The 24254-nt window shown below is 41.4% G+C and overlaps 3 protein-coding genes across 6 annotated transcripts; 1 reads left to right on the forward strand and 2 right to left on the reverse strand.

Moving 5' to 3' along the window:
• Positions 1 to 366: 366 nt before the first annotated feature.
• On the reverse strand, positions 367 to 2526 carry timm10b (translocase of inner mitochondrial membrane 10 homolog B (yeast)). The gene is made up of 3 exons (XM_035626859.2): positions 2222 to 2526; positions 2039 to 2134; positions 367 to 1577 (listed from the first exon to the last, which is right to left on the reverse strand). The coding sequence occupies exons 1-3, from the start codon at positions 2246 to 2248 to the stop codon at positions 942 to 944; spliced, it is 759 nt and encodes a 252-aa protein (XP_035482752.2). The 5' UTR covers positions 2249 to 2526; the 3' UTR covers positions 367 to 941.
• Positions 2527 to 3578: 1052 nt separating this feature from the next.
• On the forward strand, positions 3579 to 8970 carry hepacamb (hepatic and glial cell adhesion molecule b). Its single transcript, XM_035625588.2, has 7 exons — positions 3579 to 3753; positions 5064 to 5405; positions 6130 to 6411; positions 6605 to 6698; positions 6833 to 6906; positions 7058 to 7131; positions 7254 to 8970. Exons 1-7 carry the CDS (start codon positions 3669 to 3671, stop codon positions 7383 to 7385), a joined length of 1083 nt encoding a protein of 360 aa, XP_035481481.2. The 5' UTR covers positions 3579 to 3668; the 3' UTR covers positions 7386 to 8970.
• Positions 8566 to 23940, reverse strand: LOC118300808 (AP-2 complex subunit beta). Of its 4 annotated transcripts, none has more exons than XM_035625584.2 (22): positions 23790 to 23940; positions 21947 to 22006; positions 21694 to 21799; positions 21348 to 21483; positions 20901 to 21146; positions 20548 to 20738; positions 20065 to 20286; positions 19621 to 19741; positions 19267 to 19362; positions 18713 to 18828; positions 18313 to 18478; positions 18083 to 18181; positions 17122 to 17381; positions 15939 to 16131; positions 14865 to 14906; positions 14376 to 14528; positions 14004 to 14149; positions 13725 to 13854; positions 13239 to 13323; positions 12569 to 12655; positions 11538 to 11692; positions 8566 to 11168 (listed from the first exon to the last, which is right to left on the reverse strand). In XM_035625584.2, exons 2-22 carry the CDS (start codon positions 21981 to 21983, stop codon positions 11094 to 11096), a joined length of 2862 nt encoding a protein of 953 aa, XP_035481477.1. In that variant the 5' UTR covers positions 21984 to 22006; positions 23790 to 23940; the 3' UTR covers positions 8566 to 11093. The 4 variants fall into 4 exon arrangements, with proteins under 4 accessions (XP_035481477.1, XP_035481479.1, XP_035481478.1 ...); XM_035625586.2 differs by having other exon boundaries at positions 21947 to 22001; positions 23790 to 23922; XM_035625585.2 differs by lacking the exon at positions 23790 to 23940 and adding an exon at positions 22682 to 22836.
• Positions 23941 to 24254: the final 314 nt, after the last annotated feature.

The following is a 24254-nucleotide window of genomic DNA, read 5'->3' on the forward strand; positions in this document are numbered from 1 at the left end:
GTCCAGGGTGAACCCCGCCTCTCACCCAGTGTCTGCTAGTATTAGAAAAATGTGTATGATTTATTCCATGTGCCATTGTGAAACAATCAAACCTGTTTCCTTCCACGAGCTGGTTCGTGACCAGGGACTGTAAATCTCAGTGGTTTTGATTCTACAACTACACTGCAGCTACACACGCCTGATTACTGTGACCACATTGTCCAAACAATGGTTTTATCTAACCATGCTGTTTAAAGATCGCTTATCGTGGCTTTTCTGCTGCTTGATTAGAGAGTTCATAACGTGCACTGGGCAAAGACAGGAAATTATGGGAGGTGATTATAAGTGACAAGAGGTCATGAGCTGAATTAACACACCCACAAAACGGAGAGTATGCGCCCCCAGCCCACTGCTGCATTAGGACGCCCAGCAGCGGGATGGCCTTTAATGTTTGCAAACCACAAATATAGCATGTTGTCACTGGAGCATTTTTTAGTGACAAAAACATCCAGGCTTTTGAAAGTCCAGACTCAAGTCCAATGTGACTGACTAGGCATCCACAATCCAGGGCTGCAGACTGGAGATGGATCACTGTGGTACTCTGACTGGCAATATATGCACAAACACACATTGACTAACGCATCAGTGTTTGACAAGTGCATTCTCATTACTGCCTCTCATCATAAAACAACATGGCATTTTAACACTTGGGAATTTGCCCTTCACAAGTTGCCAGAGTCTAAAAGTGATGTTTCCAAGTTGCTAATATTGTAAATGAAAAAATAAAAAAATGAAAACAGAGAAAAGGTTACATGACATGATGATATCATCAAAGTGATGTTATTTATTAACTATTCTTTTTCAAACAGAGATCATCATCACATTTGGGACTGGCGCCAGTGATGACCTACTCATCCCTTATGGGTTGTTTGTGGTGGGAGTTCGGACCAGACCCAGACTGGTTACTGTCCTGACAGAGGAGGAACCTCTGGGGCTCTCGCTGGGCTTGAGGCTGTAGGTGCAGAGACTGTCAACACAGACACATCTTCTGAGGAGGAGGTTGGTATAGACGGCATCAACACAGGCCCTGAGCTCCTGGACTCAATTTGGACAGCAGCTGTGGGCAGCTGTGGAAAGCCAGCCGAATAAGACGGTCCACCGCCAGATGTGCTGCCTGCAGGGTTTACCGCTTCAGTTGCAGGTGTGAGTGGTGCGGCAGCGAACAATTTGACTTCCGTGGCCGCTGCAGACTGGGATACGGCCGCGTCCACCTCAAATGAAACGCCTAATCCTGCTGGCTGTAAGACCGAGCCATGTGCCTCTGGTCCAGCGTCAGTCACTGAGGAGAGGAACGGTGCAGGTACTTCTGCAGGTGGAGACAAGGTGATCATGGGGCTCACAGATGTGTCTGTGGCAGCAGGCCCCTGTGCTGCAGCAGCAGCAGCAGCTGCCTCTGCTGCCTTGGCGTTCTCAGCGGCTTTACTTTCTATCTCTTCCATCCGCCGCTGCACCATCTGAGGCATCAGCTGCACATAGGTGCCCATCAGGCGGTGGTTGGAGCGAATCAGCTTCCCCGCGCAGGAGTCCACACAGCGCTCCTGGACAGAGGACAGCAATCAGAGGTGATGTGTCAAGATCTACAGCAGGTGTACATCATACACTATTTGGCCAGAAATATGTAGACCCACTGTTCACATGTGGTCTGGTGTTATCAATTACAGTTCGGGCCCTTTTTTATAGCTATGAATGAAAATATGTATATATGTGCCCAATGCTCACAGCAACGTCTGCACAGAGCCTGGACATCAATCACATTCAGCACCTCTGTCTGCATATTCATGCAGTGATTTTGGAATGAGATGTTCAGTAGCTCCATAGGCTATAAGGGTAAAGTGTCCGTATACTTTTGGCCATGTAATGAATGAGAACATGTGATCAGAAACAGCGAGGAAAAAACGACCACCAACAAACGCTGCCACACTGTGTGCATGAATAATGAGTCTACACAATGACTTGTCTGCTGTCTGTACAGTACAGTACAGTACAGTGAGTACAGTACCTCGTCCATGGTGAGGTTCCTGTAGTTGAAGTTGCTGGTGCATCGCTGGAAGCAGATATCAGTCATCCGGTTGTAAACCATGAGGAAATCCCGCAGCTTCATAAATAAAATAGGGGGACAGTCACTCAGACACTTGCGAATGAACTCAGCGTGGCTTCCGGAGAAAAACAAAATGAGACTTACATTTCTCAGCTGTTGGTCAGACTCCATCGTTGTTCCGTCTGAAGCTAACAGCCGGTTAGCTAGAAGGCTAATGTGAGAGCAGCGCGGCTAATGCGTCGACTCCGCTCGGCTCCTCCTGGTTATTGTCTGACTGTAGTTTAATGAAGACAAGCTCCCGCAACATGTGGTTTACATGTCAGCGCTCACGCACCGATCAAACCCTGACATCAACTGGTTCAGGTGGTGGATGAAGATCATGATGACGATAGCATGACATTCACACGCACGCGGCCATGTTTGTGACACAGATCGTCTACGGTTGTGAAGATGCTTGACTACAGGGGGAAAAAACAGTTCCTCTTCCGGTTTTCAAAACTACTGTAGATGTTTAGCTTGCGCTTGAATCGAGTAGTAGCTAATATATAATATAATAACATATTACAACAACAATATAACAATTCTGTTCTTACAGAGATACACAGAAGTAACAATTAATGTGAGGTTTAGAAAAGCTAAAATTATGACAGCTCCGTTGGAGACGGATGGTTATGGTGTGAAAATAATGTACTATATTCAGAATAAAAATTAGATATTTTAGACTGAGAAGACTTGTTTTTACATTAAATTGTCTGTACCAATGATAAGATCTGCTTTAGAATATATGTTATTAAGAGTGTGTTTGTGAGAGTCAATGTCTTTGTGCACATGAATTATAGTTACAGTCTGTTATAAAGTTTTTTCTAAATGCTTATGCGTATGGAATATTTACTATAAATATGGGGACTTAAAGTGTTACCAAATACCTCAACAGATATTTGAGGGATCGCCATAGAAATTGTGGTCCCCAGAGGATGAATGCCAATGGTTGGGCTTTCCTCTTTTGCCACTAGCAGATGGGTTAGACATTTTTTTGGCTTTTAGTGAAATTGCTACAAGATGGATTGCCGCCATAGATACTCATAGTGTCCGGACAATGTTACCTACTGATTTAGACAACCCCCTGGCTTTTCATTTAGCACCATCGTGAGATTGATATTTGTGGTTTGCATGTGTGCACGTGATTGATGCAATAGATTCCAGCCAATCGTGCACCAAAAAAAAAAAAAGGCCTGATAGTGCTAGTAAGTAAAAGTGGATCAAAAAAAATGTAAAATATAAAAAATCTATAAAAAAGGCTCTGATACCACTGATACACATGATATTGTGGCGTAATGGACACTGACGCAGTTTATGACTTGTTAAAGCTTTTGTTTTGTTAGTGAATATATCACACTGCTACATTAAACATAACAAGCATGCAACAGACATGCAGACACACACACTTTTGTCCGGTTTCTGCAGCGGCTTTTGAGAACAGCATGTACTCAGTCCCTGCAGAGGACTGAATGACTGGCTGTGTCCTCTGTCCTGCTCAGAATCACAGATTATGCTGCTTGTCTGGGAGGAAAACAAAGCTTAGAGACCAACGATGAAGTCAGAGAAGGATGCTCCTTTCAAAGCCAAAATAATTTTCCAAATTTTGCTGTTTGTGTCCGTTGGTTTCTTCTATTCAGGTATGTCATATTTTCTAATTTAGATTTTGCTATACAACTGTATAAAAATTTGCTGATGCCCCCATTTCTGCTGATGTTTTGCAAAATCCATCGCATGGTTTTGCCTCACAATGGTGTATCACTTGCATGTTAAGGAAATTATGCAGTTTATAAAGTAGCAATTATGCAATAACTGATTAATTAAGTCTGGTTGTCACTTTATTTAGTTTTTTTGTTTGTTTTTTTGAGTAAGAAGGAATCAGAAAATTTGCAGTTTGTAAATAGAATTCTGAAATTAAACCTTTGCTTCTTCCAAATACACTTTTATATTTAGAAGTACAACTTTTCCGCACTGGTACAGCCTGTCGTCCAAAATCCTAGCTGGGGGTTCCAACAAAAAGGGCAAACTGGCTGGTGATTTTAAAAGTCGCATACTAAATACTAATACAAATAGAGCATTTGCAGGGTTTGTCACAGTATGATATGAATGTCTGCATTGTTTTTTTGTAATACTGTTACATGTCCAATGTCACCATAAATTACAGCATTAGAAAAAAAAATTGAATTGACAACTCTCTGAAAAACTGAAGTTTATAGACACAACAAAGGTCGTATTTGTTGCTGGGGTATTTGATTACATCAGACCAGGTGGGTGCTGTTTCAGTTTTGTGCCCACCCTTTGTAAGCAACACAGTAATTGTGCCTACATGCTGTTTAAGAAGCAGTTTTTCGGATGTGTAGTTATTTTCAGCTGTGACTGGGGTTTTATTCTTCTCCTGCCATTGTTGTGGCTAGCACCAGAGTCACTGCACTGCTGGGATTTGTGCAAAGCAAGCATGGCATCTGGATTGCCCCAGTACTCTTTTCATGAACTGCCAAGAAGGAAATCTGAACAAACAATCCTCACTGTTGTTGGCTCACGCTTGCCCATCCCCAAGGACTGACGGCTGTTAAATGTGGATCTGTCGTGCAAAAGGACTCCAGTAAATCGCAGTAACAGGGCGTGATGCCCACACTAATCCTCGGTTAATAACATTTCAAAATCCATGTAAAAGCCACATCTCAAATCTAATGAGATACAGGATAAGGGTCAAAAGCGGGACACTAATGCACATGTAAAAACACTATATCATGCTATATAGTGTTGTTTCTATAGTTACTGCTTTGCCTTTGTATGGTTGAGTTGAATAGAGATGCAGCAGACGAGATGTGTCATAGGACATTGGCATTAACCCCCCAAAAAACAAAAGAGGTGTGGTATAATTTAACTAGCAGAAGTCAAGCTATGTTGGAATCTAACACTGGAACCTCTTTTCTGTGTTTCTCTCCAGGTGAGGTGTCGGCGGTGAATATGACCGTCCCCAACAGTCTGATCAGAGGTTCAGCAGGAGGGGAGGCCGTTCTGTCTGTCTGCTACAGCAGTTTCAGCCTGGACCTGCCAGTCATCAAGTGGCAGCTCAGGAGGGAAAAGTCTATCACTGTTGTCCAGTCAATTGGAACGGAAATCATTGGGACTCTGAGACCTGAGTATCGCGACCGCATCCTGGTTTTCGAGAACGGGACTCTGCTCCTCCACAACCTCAGGCTCTCCGATGACGGAAAATATGACGTGGAGATCTCCATCACGGATGACACCTTCCCGGGAGAAGGAAGCATCACACTCACTGTGGATGGTAGGAGGACACATTTGATCGTACGATTCTTTAAGGGTATTTTCAGGGTGATGATCACATCTCATTCTCTTCAGTCTGCACCTGTTTTAATAAAAGATCTATTTGACTTCAGATTCAGATCCCAGGTTTGATGATTGTTGACTTGATTATATATTTGAAACACTTACTTAGACACATGAGTTCTTGAGACAACATAATATCTGGCTCCTCAGGGATCACAATCGCAGGAGATTGTACAATGGTGGCAAATTGAACATAATTTACTCACCAACCTGGTGGACTGAGGAAATATACATTTTATATTTGTACCACCTTAATGCAACACGAATCCCATGGTTGAAGCTATTTGTACTCAGGAGTCACATTCAATCCTCCATCATGCCTTATGAAAACTATCATGCCTCAATACAATTATTGATTAAGTATTCATAATGTCATATATTTCTTTCACACTTCAGACTAGGGTGTTGAAACTTATGTTTGACTTGCAAAACAATTGACTTGGTTTTCCTGTGTATTATCATAGCACTCCAGGCTAAAGCCAAACCCATAAAACAGTCAGGTTGATATTAGCGGCTGACATTCTGTAAACACAGATTAATTGTTACGACATATGCATTGGGCCATAAGTAGTCCAATAGTGAGAACTGGCAAGATTTTTTTTCAACTGTAAAGTTTTGTCTATTTACATAAAACTATTGAATCCACTGTCACCTATCTCCAGAACCTATATCCAGGCCCTATATCGACATGGAGTCCACATCAGTGCTAGAGCTCAGTGAAAACATTATCCTCAACTGCTCCCATGACAACGGAACCAGGACTACATACAGGTGGTTCAAAGGTGGCAAGCCGCAGACCAACGAAACACGATTCGTATTGTCACCAGACCAGAAGCTCTTGACCATCAGACGAGTGTTGATGGCAGATGATGACATCTACAGCTGCGCAGTGGAGAATCCTGTGGGCAACATGACAAGCCTGCCCATCAGACTGACTGTCTACAGTACGTGATACTGTGATGATTATGCTAGACACAATGCCAAAAACTTAACTACAGTTTATACATTTTAACCTAGCTTTACTGTCAAATTTGCAAATATACTTCAACAATCATATAATGTAAAATCCGTTCTTGCATGTCCAAATGTTGTCCTGGTCACCATTGAAATTCATTAGTTTAACTCTTATCCTACCAGGAAGAAGTTCCCTCTATATCATTCTTTCCACTGGAGGCATCTTTCTCCTCATCACCTTGGTAACAGTGTGTGCCTGCTGGACGCCTTCCAAAAAGTAAGAATTGCTACTGGGCTTTTTTCAAGTTTAAATATTGTACGACTGATCTTTAGAAAAAGGCCTGTCTGGAGTGCAAATTAATAACATCATTACTCAACATTGGTGCATTTGTAATATTTTATCTTTGTTAGGCCAAGACATCCACCTAGAAAGCCTCTCTCCAGGATATATGACCACTCTCATCGCTCAACAATCAGTAACAGAGGTATGGTATTGTCACACAAAATCAATATTCAACTGTGATGACAGTTAAAAAATAAGTGAACAGCGAATCTAAAATGAGGTTGGAATAATTCCTTGCAAGTAAACAGGAGATGTGTGTGAATGACTGTCCATTACATTTTGCTTTTCCACAGCTGATGTGATTCCAAGATTGACAGAGCACAATGGAATAAATGCAGTAACATCACTTTACATCCTGCAGCAAAAGGTATCCGTCATCATCACTACTCTGATTTTATTAGATTCAGAATCTAGGAGTAATAAATCCTGTTATACTAAATAAGCGTCAGAGAATGTATTGAATTGGACTGGATTCACCCTGTCTTGCAGGATCCCTCAATGGATGACTCGTCCAGCAACAGTATTGGATCTCCTGAACTTGACAACCCACCGTGTTACACCAGCTACACCAGTTCACTTACCCCTGGGTCCCCTGCCTGTTCCTCCCATAAGTACACCTGAAAGCCCCTCAGTTTGACCTTTTCATGCCGCAGCAACTGGGAGGTCAGACTGTCCTACTGGATCATTCTCCAGATACCAACTTACTGCAAATCCGCCTGGACTATGGGAACGAACTAAAAAACGTTTTCTGGGGTTTGACAATGTCATTGCTGCCTGATTATATTATACAATAACTGTAACTTAAATAGCAGTTGGCTGGCTAGAAGTAAAGCCCATATAGGGAAACGTGAAGGCAATGTGAAATGACACAAGGTTTTAAACAGCATTAAAGTCTGTGTTTGGGTTTACTAGACAACACCATTATTGTTATTTACTTGAATAACAAAATTCAAAGTTTCGGAAAAGGCATGAAGTCTTCATGAAGCTAATGTGGGGTTGGTAAGACACAACGGTAAAAGTTTAATGTAATGGAGAGCATACAGCTCTTTACACTTTATTGTAATCATTAATCATCACCATACAAGACGGGATTAGATTTTTGCAAAGAAAAACATATCAACACATTTTGTCTCTGAAGAGTGCTGTGAAATACAGCAGTTACTTTGTAATATTTTATGATTACTGTTTAAGTGTTACTTGATGACTTAATCCCACTGGGAAGAAAGCTAATAGCATGTTAAAGGAGGGGACATGGTATTAAAAATGTATGAGTGGAGTGAGCATACTTAGACTTAATAATCACCTCATTGGTTTTAAATGACATCATCGTCATAGAGTTTCTACAGTACATGGTCTGTTGTCAGGAATCCTGGTAAAGGAACAACAGACAGTCGACCCCATTATTATATCACGTATCATCCCATGAAATATGCTCTACTTCCTTCCTTTTGGCACCAGCCCCATTTTGAAATCCAGAGCAGTCAAGTGGATGTGTTGTTCTAGGTACGAACCATGGAAAGCTAAATCATACAATTTATCTATTTACAAGGGTTAGGGTTTAAAGATGAATAAATACAGATTTTCTTTTATCGGCTGGTTTTGCATCACCCCCGATGTCTATGTTCACTTAAAAACGAATGTATGTGGCTCTGTGCTTGTTACTTGTCTCTTTATAGTAACGGGACAATGACTGTATATCGGCTGTACACAGGTATAACTTCACCTGTTGGGGTGCCCCCCTATTGGATTTTAAGCGCCATGGTTATTTGCTCGTGTCATGGTAAATACAAAAAATGACACATTGTGAGTTCGAAGATTTATTGACATAAGATGTGTTACTGTGACATTTATAATTTTCAATGGGGTTACAGCAATGACGTGAGAAATATTCCATTTCATAAGATTCTATGATGACTCTCCACACATTCTGTATTGCTGGAAACAGTTTTGGATATACTTCTATTTGTGGGAGTGCTTAAGACAATGCTGCTAAAAAAAACAAAAAACTACATTAGAGATATGAAGTTGGGAGATTATTTGTTTTTAAATAAAGCATACCCACAGCCGAAATGAAAAAGGATAAAACGGACAGTGTACTCATGCAGGCACATAAACTTTTTTTTTTTTTTTACATTATCATCTATGAAAATAGTGCCACCATCACATACGATTTTCTGAATAAAAGCCTTTACTGTTGAATAGACAAGAGGCAAGGCTTTGTTTAATTTTCATGGCAATATCAAATCATTTAAATTTATCAGCTACATTAACTACACCATCACTTGACTACACTGTACTAGGTCAACTAGGTCTTAAATTGAATGCAATTTAAGGTTCTATAGCACACACACTGCCAATATTAGAAAACTGTATTGAGATTAGGGTATTAAAACATCAACTTGGCATTTAATTTTCATGACTGTTTGGTCCTGTGAGACTGGTTTGGCTAAATTGCCACAGGTTTGGACAAAAGATTACAAAAACAACACTGGCATCAAAAGAAAAGGTGGAAACATTTAAAGCACATTACAGAATTGAAGCTACTGCAACATTAACGCAGAGGTAGATGCACAATAAATAGGAATGAAAATATAGGTGTAGAAAGCCGTGTACAACTATGTGGTTGCAGTAAACAGGGCTCTTACAAGAAAAAAAAAATTACATTTAAAATGAATGAGCAAATATTCTTAAAATGGAGTGGCACTGGTGTGTGAACACATAATCAATAGCTGATGTGGTTTGTGTAGTGGTTCCAAGCTAATAGGCGAAAACATACAAGTTGAAAACAATGCCGACCATTAAATTGTAATTGTAATAGACAGAAGCTTCCTGACTGTCTTTGAGTCCCTCAGTGTACACAGTCTGTAGACACTCACTACAATTCATGTATTACATTATATATTTTAACATGACTTTATAATTGTGCCACAGCAGTACAATTATAATTCCTTCATGTGGCTTTAAGTTTTGTTAACTTTTTGAATTTAGAAAGGTTTCTGAAAAGGTAGCGTTGTAAATAAAAGGGGCAGTAAGCGATTTTGGGGAGAGCTTGTTTCTCTCTTTGTTGTTGTTGTGATTTTACTGCTCTGGCCGGGCAGCGAACCTGCCAACCTCTCGTATGGGAGGCCGACGTGCTAACCACTAGGCCAAAACCACGGAGTTCAGAGCCACCCACCAGCACGTCTCTAAACGTGTCGACGAGTGATGTTTACAAACTGCACTCGCATATGTGTGTCCGCACCATTTTTTCCGTTTTCAATTTGCAAAGCCTGGGCTGAACCGAAAACCAGGATTATTTTCGGTGCACACACAGAAAAGACAGCTAGCGGACCGAAAGGAAATATTCGCTGATTTTTACAAAACATGTGTTGCTTTAGAATCGCTTACTGCCACTTTAAGACCCGTGCTGTTTTACCACCTGCAGAGCGTTAGTGCACTGCAGCCATCCAACACTACACGGCCCCCACTCTGCCAGATTAACCAAGAATGTTAGTAACGCAGTGATTCACAGGTGGAGAGCAGCAGTAAAGTGCTTGGGTTTACTAGTTACGTTAGAGATACTAGTGCTCTAACGTCTCTTAAATCTGGTCTGCATTTACTTTTTCCAACTTAAAGCTTTTTTCAATTACTGTACAATATTTAATACTTTTCAATGTCACAAAGTCATAATTGCTGCAAAAACTGAAGTAATTGAATTACATACAAGAAGCTGCTCAATGTGATTGGTAATGTTTGTTATTGTGAGTCATGTCCCCCAGGAGTCAAAACCTGCTGTAGATTAGACAAACACATCACTGGACTCAACTCTTTAAAGGCGAGAGGGAAAACAACTGGAATATGTGGGTTCAACTGAAGCTAAGCCATTATCAAAAATAAATCAAAAGAAAAAGAAGCCACATCATATAAAATAAAACCAATACAATGGCTTCATGGAAACTGGGGAGATTTTGTTTCTACTCGGGACAGTTTCACCATCAGTCACTTTACAACATTAAGACACTAAGTTAAGGATGGAATGGTAAATTCTTTTACTGTGAGGTAAACTGAAAAGGGGAGTTGGAACAAGATAATTATGTTCTATGAATTATGCTTTCAACTGCCAAAATAAAGGCAACAACAGTTGATTAACTTCAGTACATTATACAGAACTACAGCATGGTGAAATTTGCTTTGTTGGTACTCCCAAAGGAAAAAGACTCTAATGTTCCAAACGTATTTTCGCAACGTTAACCGTTTGAATTGCCTTGTTTTGGCAGTTGGCTGCGGGTGACAGAAGATGATAACACACTGTTGTCAGGATGAAGCAGAGTAACCAAGTGTCAGAGCAGGTCAATTCTTCAACACAAAGTCGTACATCTGGTAGACGTACTGAGAAACCTCGGGTGCCCGACACTTGAGTGACAGCTGTAAAAAGCAGAGAGAGAAAACAAGAGTTACCATGGAAGACGCCTTCCACCACACGTTCTGTCTGACAAGTGGGAAAACAAGGATGGAACATTTCTTTCACCACTTCTGCCAATCCAAACATTATTTGAATTTAAAATGAAAATTACCATTAGTTGTGGCTATAAAACATGACCAAAAAAGTCAATTCTATTGTCTTGACACATTTTAGACCTTTTAAGATTCATCTTCGTTTTATTTTTTTAACACTTATCTAACCAACTGCCATACACAACAGTAAATGTCAGTAATGTGTGAATTGGACTTTGAACAACCGTTAAAGCAAAGCGGAAGGCCAAACAATAACTCATTGCAAATGTCTTGCTCTACCGTGTAGTTGGGGTTTCCCGGCTGAATTCGGAGCTCAGCCAAGATCCAGATTCCGTTGGTTAGCTTGAGGGACTGGTACAGCATGTCCTGGCCTTCTACGTTTCTCTTGGCAATGGTGTAGATGTTGCTGTTCTGCAGCTTCCCTGATACTGTGTCTGCAAGACCAGAATCAAGGTTACTTCAGGAAAAAAAAAAACTCACCCGGTGCTACAATCTACCATCTAATTACTCAGAAACCACACAAATGCACAAGAGGCTCTGATCACTACAGGTACTAGCACTAAGATATAATAGCTAGAGTCAACTCTATTGCTGGCAATTAGCTCTAAGACAATTTTAATGAATCATGACTGACAACCTGAACAGGTATACTACAACACGGGGCCCTGCTAAGAGGAGCCACCATGGGATTTTAGCCACCAATGATGGGCAGCTCATAAAAGGAAAGACGTTGAAGGTGTCCTTTTGGGTACAGGGGAGAGGAAAGGATCCCAAGACAGCCGTGTGGTTGGAGAAAGAAAAAAAAACAAGAGAGAATCATGAGGCCTTTTGGATGAGTTGAAGTTGGCAAAACCGTGTGGAGCTATGAGTCGTGACGAGATTTCTAAAAACAATTGAATTCTGTGAAACCGGGTGCAGTCCAGGAGTAAGTGTATACTGTATGTGTTGTCAACGTGGAGCTGCTCTGATGAGACACCATGAGAGGACAAATATAAATCAGATCATCTTCTCCACATGCAGTACCACTGGTATAAGTATGTCGTGTCTACTATGAATTGTCCATGGGATGTCACGTTCAAAAGAAAAATTTATTTGTACCCTAAATAGCAAATCAGCTCATTATTTGCAAAGATTTTCACACCAGCATATTTGTCTTTGCACATTACAAACCTGGTATCGCATTGAACTTGTCGGTGTCAAGTAGTTACTCCTTAATAAATGAATATTCCCTCATTATGTGTACATTTAATTGAGCAAGGTGCTTCAAACTAAATCAGATCATCTCCTCCAAATGGAGTAGCTCTACCTACCTGCATTTAGGTGACACTCCTTTATCTGATACTGGAGTTCGTTCTCATTGGGGATGTCTTTCCAGGTGGCCAGGAACACCTGTCGTTCTGGAGGAGGACAAAACAATCATATTGACATGAGTGAACACAACACATTATTGGATGGTTGGTGTTGACTGAGCTGATTTCAGTTACCTGACTTATTTTTTAGACTTAAGTCAAAGATATGCCAAACAGAAAAAAGTTTACATATATACTGAAAATTCAACTGAGAATAATTTAAATTACATGAATTTAGACGGATGGTTTTCAAACTAAAATATGTCAGTGCTGTCAATTCAGAGGCATTTAAAATTGCACATTAACGATTCAATCTTAATCCAATTACTCAATTAGGTTTTCATGTGGTCATAAGATTAAAATCTTTAGGACTATTAATTCTTCCATGAAACAGTTCAAACCTTTTTAATTAGTTCTATGAGCTGTATTCTGTAGTTCAAGAAATTTTGCATTTGTGTTTTCTATCTTAAACTCTGAAGTATATTTTATAAAGCGTAAGTGTAAGAGCTATACGAATAAACCTTTTCAAGCAGAATTTTTTTCCGGCTACAGGATAAAACGTACCACTGAAGTGATGGTGTGAATAGACACATGATGCTGTTTTATAAAGTGGTGAAAAAAAACATCCTACCCATTTTTCCATCCTCGACAAAGAAAACGTTGAGAGGGATGAGTACGCTGAAGTAAAAGACATCGATGCTGTTCTTCACAGCCACCTGTGAACAGGAAAAACAAAAAAGAACTGTGATGTGCTGCCTTTTTAAATTGTCATCATATTAATTCTGCAATAAGTAATAAAAAGAAATGAAATAACTTAACAGAAAAAATTAACTTTCTTTTTAAATCCTTCTGTCCTATAAGAACAAAGTGCTTTGCAAAAAACAAATGGTTAAGATCAACTTGAGTTTCCTAAATAAAACTGCCAGTATTTAGCTGTGCATTTGGTATCAGAAGGCAATTTAATGTGTGATCAGATAAGTAGGAAAGTAAAGTTTAATGTTGGGTTCAGACAAAATGTGAAGCGAACATTTGTGTCATATTACAAACATTGTCTGTAAGTTTCCAAAGTGTTGTGCTGTTGTTAAAATGGATTTGCTGCTGGTGAGTGAGACCGTACCTGCAGATTATTGAGTGGGTCCATCTTCATGACTGGCCCAATGGTGTTGAGAGGCAAAGAGACCTCGATACTCTGGCTAGGCATTAGAGGAGTGTGAACAGGCAGAGGACTGGTGGGGATCACCCCAAAACTAGGAAAACAAATCAAGTTGGTGATTTACAGTTCCTGTATTACGCTACAGTAAATAGTAGTAGTAGTAGTAGTACAACGAGCTGAAACTAAAGCAATCAACATAACAGTTGTGATATTACAGTTGAACGTGACTTTGAGCTCACTGACCTGTTCTTGTTGAACTGGACAGCGAAGTCGGTCATGTGTTGCAGAGCCTTGTTTGTGAAGGTCATGTCCATGTACATGTGGCCCTGGCGGCGAGAGAAAGTTCCAGAGATCTCCAGTCCCTTGGCTTTCACTGCAGGCAGCCACACCTGATTGAAAAAGAGCCAGTGTAATCAATTGACCAATCAATGAGCTTTGACATGGAATGTCAAACATGTAATGTCAGGCATCTGGCTCACACAATCTCCTGCTGCATGCATAATATGTTTAAGGCAACCTCCGGGAAAATGCTTTCCAGAGTTCATGTTTGAAAACGGCCAGAGTTGCGCATCACGCAAGTGAGTTCTGGCCGAGAGTGAAGCTGTGTGAACTCACTGCTTTCGGGGTGGTGCAGCCTCCAGTGGTGATGGCCATGCCTGTGGAAAGCTCAAACAAGTCGTTGAGGCCACTGCTGACAGCTGGAGGTGCTGGTGTAGGTGACGGAGCAAAAGTACTGGGGACAGACGAGGGGATGAAGTTCTGTCCCACCTATAGCAACCACAAAACGAAACAAAAAACACAAAGAAACACAACAAACTAAGTAACCATGACTTTTGCAAGTATCACTGGCAAATTGACAATCTACAAAGAGAATCGCACTGAAAATCCTAAATCGTACCAAGGGTAGAAACAATTTGTAAAACTATTTTTGAGAAACAGATTATGTGATTAGCAAAAACCCATATCGCAGAGAAAATGTGAACGAGATCAATTAAATAGTGTGTGAGACAGAGAAGCCAGGTGAAAAAACTTGATGAAGCGTTAAATTCAGGAAGCGTGCAGCATGCAGACAGGCAGGCTGCCAAACAGAAGGGCTTGACTTACTGCTGGACTTCCCCCAACACCTCCGCCCAGGTCTCCCCCCAGCTACAGGAGAGAAGAGAGGCCCCCAAAGACCGCATCCAAACATCACAGATAGACCACACACACAAACAGAGAGAGACAGAGACTTTCTTAGCAACCGCAGCCCATTAAGAGTAGCCCTCACTTTCTGGGAGAGCTGAAACTCTCCACATGGTATTTAAAATATTAAAATAAGGCTTTAAAATCTGCAACAAGATTATAAAGAAGTCCAGTTATTCCAGCACCTTGAGGAAGTGGAAGAGAGGCTATTAAGAGAGTTAAAACACAACAAGGCTGACTGTAGTTTCATGTTGGAAAAATACTCAAGTTTACTCTCATGTTAATGTACCAAATGTATTATTAATTCTCAAACAATTAAATCATACATACAGTAAAATTCATTCATTAGCTACTGAAAGTACAAGCATACTTGCAAGAAGATTAAAGATCCAATAAACAACATTTTATTTACAAAGAATAAGAAATTTCTTGATACTAAATACAAAAGACATGAGAAAATCTTTCCCTTCGTGCTCGAAGAGCCATTGGGCTGTTTTCGTTTTCAACAGTAAGAATCAAAGGAAGGAGCACAGAAAACACAAGCCAACATTTCGGAATATTCCGCTTTCTTCTGGATAAATGAGGAACGACAAAATGCTGATTTATAGATTTTATAAAACGATAACAGATTGCAAAAAATAGTCTGTTGCCACACTATCACACATTCCTGTCAGCATGTGATGACCATATATAAACCCTTACTATAATCAGCTAGTATAAATTATCTTCTGAATTTTACAAAAAATAGGAGACAAAGCACGGGTTGGTCCACTGTAACCAGTTTAAAGATTAGACTGGCATTATTCCATATTTTTGTCATTTTCAAAAAATCCCACGAAAAAACTTAAAGGTCAAATGTGTACATCAGCAGTTCATCTGTCTCTCAGTTCTTTTCTAATCAGCTTATTTTTTCTGTAGCATTCGGCCCCACGGTGTGTGTGTGTGTGTGTGTGTGTGTGAGTGTGTGTGTGTGTGTGTGTTTGAGATTAAGCTCACCAAGCTGTCCAGGCCTCCTCCCAGCAGGTCCACCGCTCCCATTTGCATGGAGGACACCTGGGGCACATTGACTGGAGGGCCCAGGTCCAGGTTGAGCAGGTCGCCCAGCAGGTCTCCCTGGCTGGGGATGACATGTGGCTGGTCCATGGCAGCTGCTGGCCCACCGCTCACTGGGCTCTCACCTGTATCAATGCTATCACAGGAAACAACAGACCGGGAAAAGGACATTTGAATTCAAACTTCTACTATTCAAAAATACATCACATGTCATTGGCGTAACAGAAAGTTATGAAACGATGCAGACACTCGTTCTCAGGCTGTCAAAGGTTTCAGGGTATCAGAATAGATGTAATGGGTCTACTAATGGGGTTAAAACTAGCTACGAATGCAATAAAAAATTTGGGATTTGGGACTGAGTACTTTGTATCCATGATTTCCTGTTCATAAGAAGCACTGCATTCCTCTTACATTTCTTCCCTATTGAATATCATTGAGACATGGAGCAATATCTTTAGGGTGTTGAGCAATGTCCTGTTCTCAAGAACAGTTGGTAGAGCATGAAATTTGGATATAAATATGGACCATGGTGTTATTAGTTTAAATATATTGTACGTTGCTCCATGTTATCCATTCCTAAACCGATGGACACATTATTTCTGTCTTTATCTTACTGTACATGCTGCCTTTTTTGCGTATCACATGCATTACATTATTTTAGTTAAGAGATGAGAAATCAAAAATGGCTTACTTCAATAACTAATGAGAAACTATTTGAAAATGGTATATGATAAGAAAAAATGTAAAAAAGAAATTATGTACTGTTTCAACATAACCTTTAACTTTGGCATATTGCTTATAAATTGTGAATACTATCTATTAAATGATCTCTTATAGTTTATTTGCAAAACTCAGTATTGCCACAAATCACTGATTTGCAACTTTCCCACAGTACATTATAGGGATGCTTACCATGGTATAAATGGTGTGACAAATCAAAGAATCATCCCACTGTATATATTGTCATATTTCCCAGCACAATTGCTCATCATTTCTTTTTATCTATATTTAATCTGATTTAAAAAATTTCAAATCATTTAAATAAATACATGCACAACATTTCACGGAGACTACAAAGAGGGCACGCGGCCATAATGTGCATAGTGTTGTGAGCCCATGGTCTGACCTGCTGTGCTGGACAGGAAGGTGTTTCCGGTGGACTCCATGGCTGCCCTCCACAAAGGCGCTGGGGGGTTTGTGATAGACAGAGGCCAGAGAGCCTATGTGGCAGATGAGCTCATCCAGCAGGGTGGGCTCGATCAAGTCCGTCTCCTCGGAAATCAGGGGCTTTTCGGACAACACCACCTCCTTGGCAGTGACGGGGTCGGTGGACAAAAGACGCCAGTAAATGTAGCCTCTGTCACGCAGGTCAGGGTTGTCAGAATCCTGCAGCAGAGGACGAGAGGTCAACATACATGTAAATTTAGCTGTTTTCAGACATGGACTTCGGAAAATGTCCGGAGTTTGCCTTCCACGTGTGACGAATGCAGCGATGAGATTGGCCGAATCAGACACGTTCAACCAACAGGAACATTTCAGGAACATTCTGTCATCAACACTCCCACTCGTTCGCTGGAAATTTTCCGGAGATTTTCCTGATGTATTCCCACATGGGCTCAATCTGACATTTTCCTGGAATTTTTACAAGCGGTCTAGTAGGAAAAGTTCTGGAAAAAGTCCAGAGCAACATTAACAGACATTCGCATGCTCATATACAGAGCCTCCAGAAATTTTCAGGAAACTGTGTGGACTTCAGGGCATGTCTGCAAACGGCTAGATTACTTTGTTTCAGTGAAGGAACTAGATCTTGCGGACTGTGGCTGGACTAGCTGTTACCATGGTGGTAGCTTAGAGGAATTCAACTTAAATTTAACAAACTATTAGCAATTTAAAAAAGTGGAAAATACTTTGATGTGCTAGAGAAAGCTACTTAATGTTTGAAAGCTTGTGTCTCTATGGAAAGAGCAAAGACAAACCCCACGGGGCTGTGTAAGACCAGATGAAAACAGGCAACATTATCCAGCAGGGAATAAATAAATAAATAAATCATCAACCTGCACTTCTTCAGAACAAAAGACGTAACTAACCTGAGTAGCCAGACTGAGGACCTGCTGCACCAACTCCTGAGTCTCTGATGGCTTCTTAAGGAACAGCTTCACAATGGCAGTGAGCAGAGTGAGCTGGACCTGTAAACCAAATCACAGTGTTGTATTATTCACCATCATCATCATCATCATTTTCAGTGTACAGTGCCTCCCCAACTGAAACCCCTGGTAACAATCACAGACCAAACTTTCTTTTTAAACAACAATCCCACCTGAGTGCTCTCATCGTGGAAACCCTCGAGGAAGCTCTCCAGCAACTCGTCGGCGTTGTCGATCCTCTCGGCGTACTCGCCGACAATCCAGATCATGGCCGCACGGGCATCAGGCTCGTCCAGAGAGTCCAGGTTCTCACACAGTGTGGCGATGATGCTTTCGTACCTGAAGAGCGCCAGTTTCTCAGTTGTCAGAAAATAAACTTTAGAAGCACCTTACAGGTTAAATGTGATGTAGGGAAAAAAAAGCTAGATCGACCCCTCAAAACTGCACTGAAGTATTGAGAGTTATCCAGCATAAAATGACTGGACACGTGCAAGTCGATAACAAGTTTTTTATTAAGGACTGGTGAGTTTGTCATTTCGGTTGCAGTTTTCAGGAGTTCGGTGGGAAACTCACTTGTTGGGGTACTTGCGAAAGATGTCCCTGATGACCACAATAGCCTCCTGAACCACGTAGTTGACCTTGGTCTGGATCAGGTCCAGCAGGGTGCTGACACAGCGCTCGGCTGATTGCTGGAGATGAACAGGACAGAGGCACCATGTCATCATTACTTGGCAAAAAGATAATGACTTCACCTTGTTGGCTAAAAGTGACGCTTCATAAAGAGGACACAAAACTGGAGTTAGGTAGGAGATTGAGACGATAAGAAGTAACCTCTGAAGTAGTCAGATTTCTGTTGCATAGATTAATACATATTGCAAACGGAAGTTATAAGAGAAGATTTAAAACTTGAAGATGTTTCTGTGAAAAACAGATTCATAAATCCTATTGCCCTCCAGTCAGAAAGCTCACACAAGCAGAAAATTTGCAAGAATGATTGATATTGAGATGATGAATTATGATATTTCTACTACCACGATGCTCTGGTGAAAAGACTTAATTGAATTGAGATTCTTGTGCTTGGATGCAAATGAGATATCTTCAGCGCGTAGATGAGTGGCATTTCTTACCTCCACTTTGATGGCACAACGCCCGATGGCTCGTACGGCTTTGCGCACAAAGTCAACATCCACCTCTGTGGCGTATTCCTTCAGTTCAGCCAGCACCTGAAAGCGGCAGATAACGACAGCGGCACGTTCATTTAACAGCTACAGTGCTGAAATCACAGATTGGTTTCTTTTTAGACCCAAAAGGGCAAATACTATTCTGAAATTCAATACATGTCACCCTGTGAAATAAACCATCCACACACATACCTAAACAGAATATTTGTCACTATAAAGAGACAAAAACCCTTTGTACCACTTTGTGAAAAATCATCCTCTGCAATAAGTTACAACGTAGTTGTGTTTCATGTCGGGTACCTGGGCGATGTTGGCCTGAGAGGCCAGGCGTATCATGATGTCCAGTTTCTCCAGTTTCACATAGATAGGGTCGTTGTACTTTACAAAGAACACCTTGATCTCCTGCTTCAGGATCTCGGGCCTGCACACAGGAAGACATTACACATTAGACTGTGGAAAAGACCTGATCCAAAAGAAAGACGTTATGGAGGAGTTGAGTGCGATTGTACGCAAGAAGACCCAAATATTTCATTGACCTGTAAATATGAGTGTTTCTTTTCTTTGTCTATATTGAAAAAGTGGGATATATTCTATTTGAGGATTAGACATTTACAACAGCAGATGTTCCTTTTGAATAGACGAAGAACCAGCTCTTTCCGTAAGAGACACATTTCTACCTTGGGTGTGATGAGTGTCTATAAAACCTAGTTTCTGTTGTTTGTGATCGCACATACACGCACACACCTTTTCTGGACAATGAGGTTGATGTTCCTCAGAGCCACATACTGGACCTCTGGCTCTCCAGAGAGCAAGGTGACCAGCGGTGGGGATAACTTCTTCAGCAAGGTGTTGTAGTAGTCCGATTCCTTGGGCAGCAGCTCCAAGAACTTCATCAGCACCTTGACAGCTGACAGCACCACTGCAGAGTTGGCGTGAGACAGCCGGGGAGTGACACGCTCACAGATGCTTTTAAAAAAGGAAACAGGGGATGGTGATAGTCAGTAAGTGAAAATTAACAAGTTACATTTAAAAGCATTTTTATTTTTGTTTGAATTTCAATTCAACCAATTTCTTACTGTTTAGATTTTTTTTTCTTCACGGTCACAAAGTGCTTACTCATTGTGGGAACTGTTGTGTATCTCTGTAATGTTGTGAGTAAAGTGCCTTGAGATAATGTATGTTGTGATTTGGCGCTATACAACTAAAACTGAATTGAATGATTGCTACCTTTGGGCCTCTCGCTCATCCTTGGGGTTATAGTTGGACAGGCAGTCCAGGATGAAGATCTGACCCCACTCTGTGCACTCATTGAGGGCAGTCAGCAGCTTGTTGATGTTCTGGGGATTCAGATCCAGCAGGTTGCTGTTGGGGTGGGACTCGCTGATCTCCGACAAGGCAGCAACTGCATTGGCCACAACCTAAATGACAGAGATAGTCCGTTATTAAAGGATATCTAAAGGATAACTAACCCACATTGTGTGGTTTTCACCATCATCTTCAATGAAACATTACACATTGTCACTGGTGGTCAAGAGGAATGAAACATATATATATATACCAATCACCAGCCTGAAACTTACCATGGGATTTGAGTCAGCAATAAGATCTCTCAAAGAGTCCAGGAAGCCCTGGTCCTCCACCATCTGGGCATTGATGTCATGAAGTTTTGCCACACAAACAGCTGCAGTCTTCCTCACATACGGGTCCTCGTCCTTCAGGCACTTCCTCAGAGGCTCACACAGGTACTCAGTGATCTTGTCCACCCGGATGCAGCCCATGGTGCGAACGGCCAGAGCCCGGATGAGAGGGTTGGGGTCCTCACAGTCCTGGAGAGCAAGAAAAGTGAGTTAGTTTGGGTTTAAACTAATCAGAGATTTGAATGAGGAAAATTCCCATTGTGTCCCAAAAGAGAAATGCCATATCTTTCCGTATGTCAGAATGAAAAGCGTTTGTGGATGGGGGAAACAAACTGCCTGAAACAAACTGCCTTAGTTTTGATGTAGACAGTTTAGAAAGGCTTGGCTTGCCTTGACAAAGCTGTTGACGGCCATGATGGCCATGTCAGGTTGGCTCTTGGCGTAGTTCATCAAGTAGAGGTAAACCAACTTCTTCAGCTCCAGGTTGTCAGTCTGCATGCAGTTCACCACATCTGGGAACAAAGAACTGAGAACAAAGCAAAAGGACTTTAGTATGAGGATTCAAGACTGTTCATGAGCAATGTGATAAGAAAAGTCACCCTGAAGGCCAGCATTCACTATACCCCCAGAAGTTTTGTTTCACAGTCTGTGGAGGGGTCGGTCCTTATTTTTGTGACTACACAAAACATTCAACATTCTTTCCAGTTTATATCAGAGTTTAAATTTTATACTGTACCTGACATCCTTGCCAACCGTCATGGCTGCAATGACCTTCTTCACCGCCTCTTTTCTCTTCTCCTTCTTCTCATTGTTCAGCTCTGCCTTGAGTTCAAAGATCTCCCCTGAAAGAGGACAGACGGTTGTTGTTTTTTTCAACCTCAGAGCAACATGATGCGAAAATTAAATGTAACTGAATGTTTAAAGGCTAAATTAATTCTTCACTAGACAGACAGAAAATGACAAATAAAAACTAAACCTTCCTTACTCACCTTTTTTGTTTGTTGTGAAATATTTGGAGTCCGTCATGATTGTGGTCCGTTAGGTCTGTACTGAAGAAATGCACAGATTTATCCCATTAGCAAATTTTGAATGAATGATTGCATTTAACCCTTCCCCAGTTTCCCTTTTTCAACATTATCTGATTTGGCTGAATTGGCTTTTTCATTCACATGTGTATCATGTGAAATGAGTACATACAGACTCAAACTGGATTTCAATACTATACTGAAATGTTAACAACACCAGTATTTGTATATACATATATGCATAGCATGTCTCCCTGTTGGCATCTCTCTCTTTTCCAATTATTCTATGGATCTCGAGATTACAGGCTCAACCTATGATAACTGAAACAAACAGACCGACCTGATGTTTCCCATGAGGTTTTAGCTTTTTAGGGAAACTCCAACATAACTGCCAGGGAAACACAATATACTTTATAGACACTCATTTAATTGGTGGGTTCAGCGACCTTACCCATTGTTAACAGGAGCACAAGTTAAAACATACAGCTATGTAATTGCCACTGACCAACATCTCCAGTGGAATAGGTTGTACTCAGTGTTTTTCAATGTGGCACTGTCAGAGGATGTCCGCCCTGCTAGGTTTGTCTGGGTCAGCTGTGAGTGTCATTACTGTGTAAAGGAAATGTGTAGAAGCAACAAGGCTGGCAAATGCGGACATCGCCTACGAATCATTTTCAAATCCTCGGTTGCAACACTCACTGGCGAGTTCCAAACTGCCTCAGGTTGCAATGCTGCAGCACTGTTCAACGGCAGTTGATGTGGGCTTCCACGAAGGAGCAGAAGATATGAATCAGGCTATATTGCATTATAATGGATCCCTCTCGATTTGGCAGCTGCCAGGAGAGCCTGGCCTAAATAAATGCCTCGCTGAGTTCCAGTAAATTCAATTCTTACTGTCTGGGACCTCCATAATGCTCCAGCACCAGCAGTCGGGTTCCACAATGTTGTGAAATGCAAACCTGGAAGAGTGGAGGCTGTCATATACCAACACAACGATTACCATGTTGTGGAATAGCATGTTCGACAATGAGTGCGTCAACTGACAACGTGAAGGGGGAAACTAAAGGTTAACAGCCAGACTGTGGAATAATCTTAAGGTCACGAAGGTGATATGTTTCTCCAGCGGGACGCTGATGTGCTTGAACCGATTGAAGTATGACGCACAATCATGATGCATGTCGAATAAACACACGGCTTCTTACGCGAAGACTTCAATGTCTGGCTGCATTTTTAACTTCAGTGCAGATGTTAGCTCGCTTGCGTTGCGATGCTACAGCACCGGTTATGGCTTTTACGTAAACTGTTACACATTATGTTTCTTGTTACACATCCACGTTTTCCACCATTAAAACTATCGCCCAACTCGAATGAGATGTCTGTTCCTCCAACATCACATTAGCTCACCACTGACTTCCACCACAGCGGTTTGAACTTCGCTTACGCTAGCTAGCTAGCTTCATGCTAAATGCATCAGTGAAACGATCGCCGCTAACGCTACCCCACGACTAGCAATGCTAACTAGCTAGTAACGAAAGACTGAAGACCCCACCCATAGTGGGTTAGGCAGTAACCAGCTAGCTTTTCCTTTTTCTGTTAGTCGGGTGCGACTTGTGACATTTCCGCATTAAATCTAACACCAAAACTGAAAAGTGACCAGCGGCCCAGTGTCCTCTCAATCGCTTCTGACAGGAGCTACGTTCCCGTTCATGAATGTGACGAGCTGCCAGAACGGAACCCGGCATGACACCACACACACAAATGGCAACGCAGCCACAGAACCTGCGAGTTGTTAAAATAGTTCATATACCTGGTGGAGTGTTTTTCAGCCGGGAAATGTTAAGTTACAGTAGGTGCGAGACGCAGGTTGGTCCCTTTGCCCAGTAGGAGGAAGATGGAGAATCGGGATCGTGATGGCACGTTCATGGCCCGCCGAAAACTAGACAACTTCGTTCTTGAGTTGAGCCCCCGAGGTGACGGTAGACGTAATGCGTACGAGGATACTGTTTGTTGTGTCACATACAAATTCGAGTGATACAAATGCTTTGTATGCAGTTATTGTTGTATTTTATATGATTTGGAAGAGTAAATAGTGAAATTGCACCATACGTATATATGAACACAAGGGCCCGAAAACAAACCCAAGGGCAATGACACGATCCATAACCGACGACAGGTTGTAGACCTGGACACATCAACCTGCTCCGCTGTCGTTTAGGTTCACAGGTTATTTCAATCGGACCGAGGGGTTAGGTCATTATTAGTCATTACAATG

Source organism: Scophthalmus maximus, chromosome 2, assembly GCF_022379125.1.
Source record: "Scophthalmus maximus strain ysfricsl-2021 chromosome 2, ASM2237912v1, whole genome shotgun sequence".
Taxonomy (NCBI): Eukaryota; Metazoa; Chordata; class Actinopteri; order Pleuronectiformes; family Scophthalmidae; genus Scophthalmus; species Scophthalmus maximus.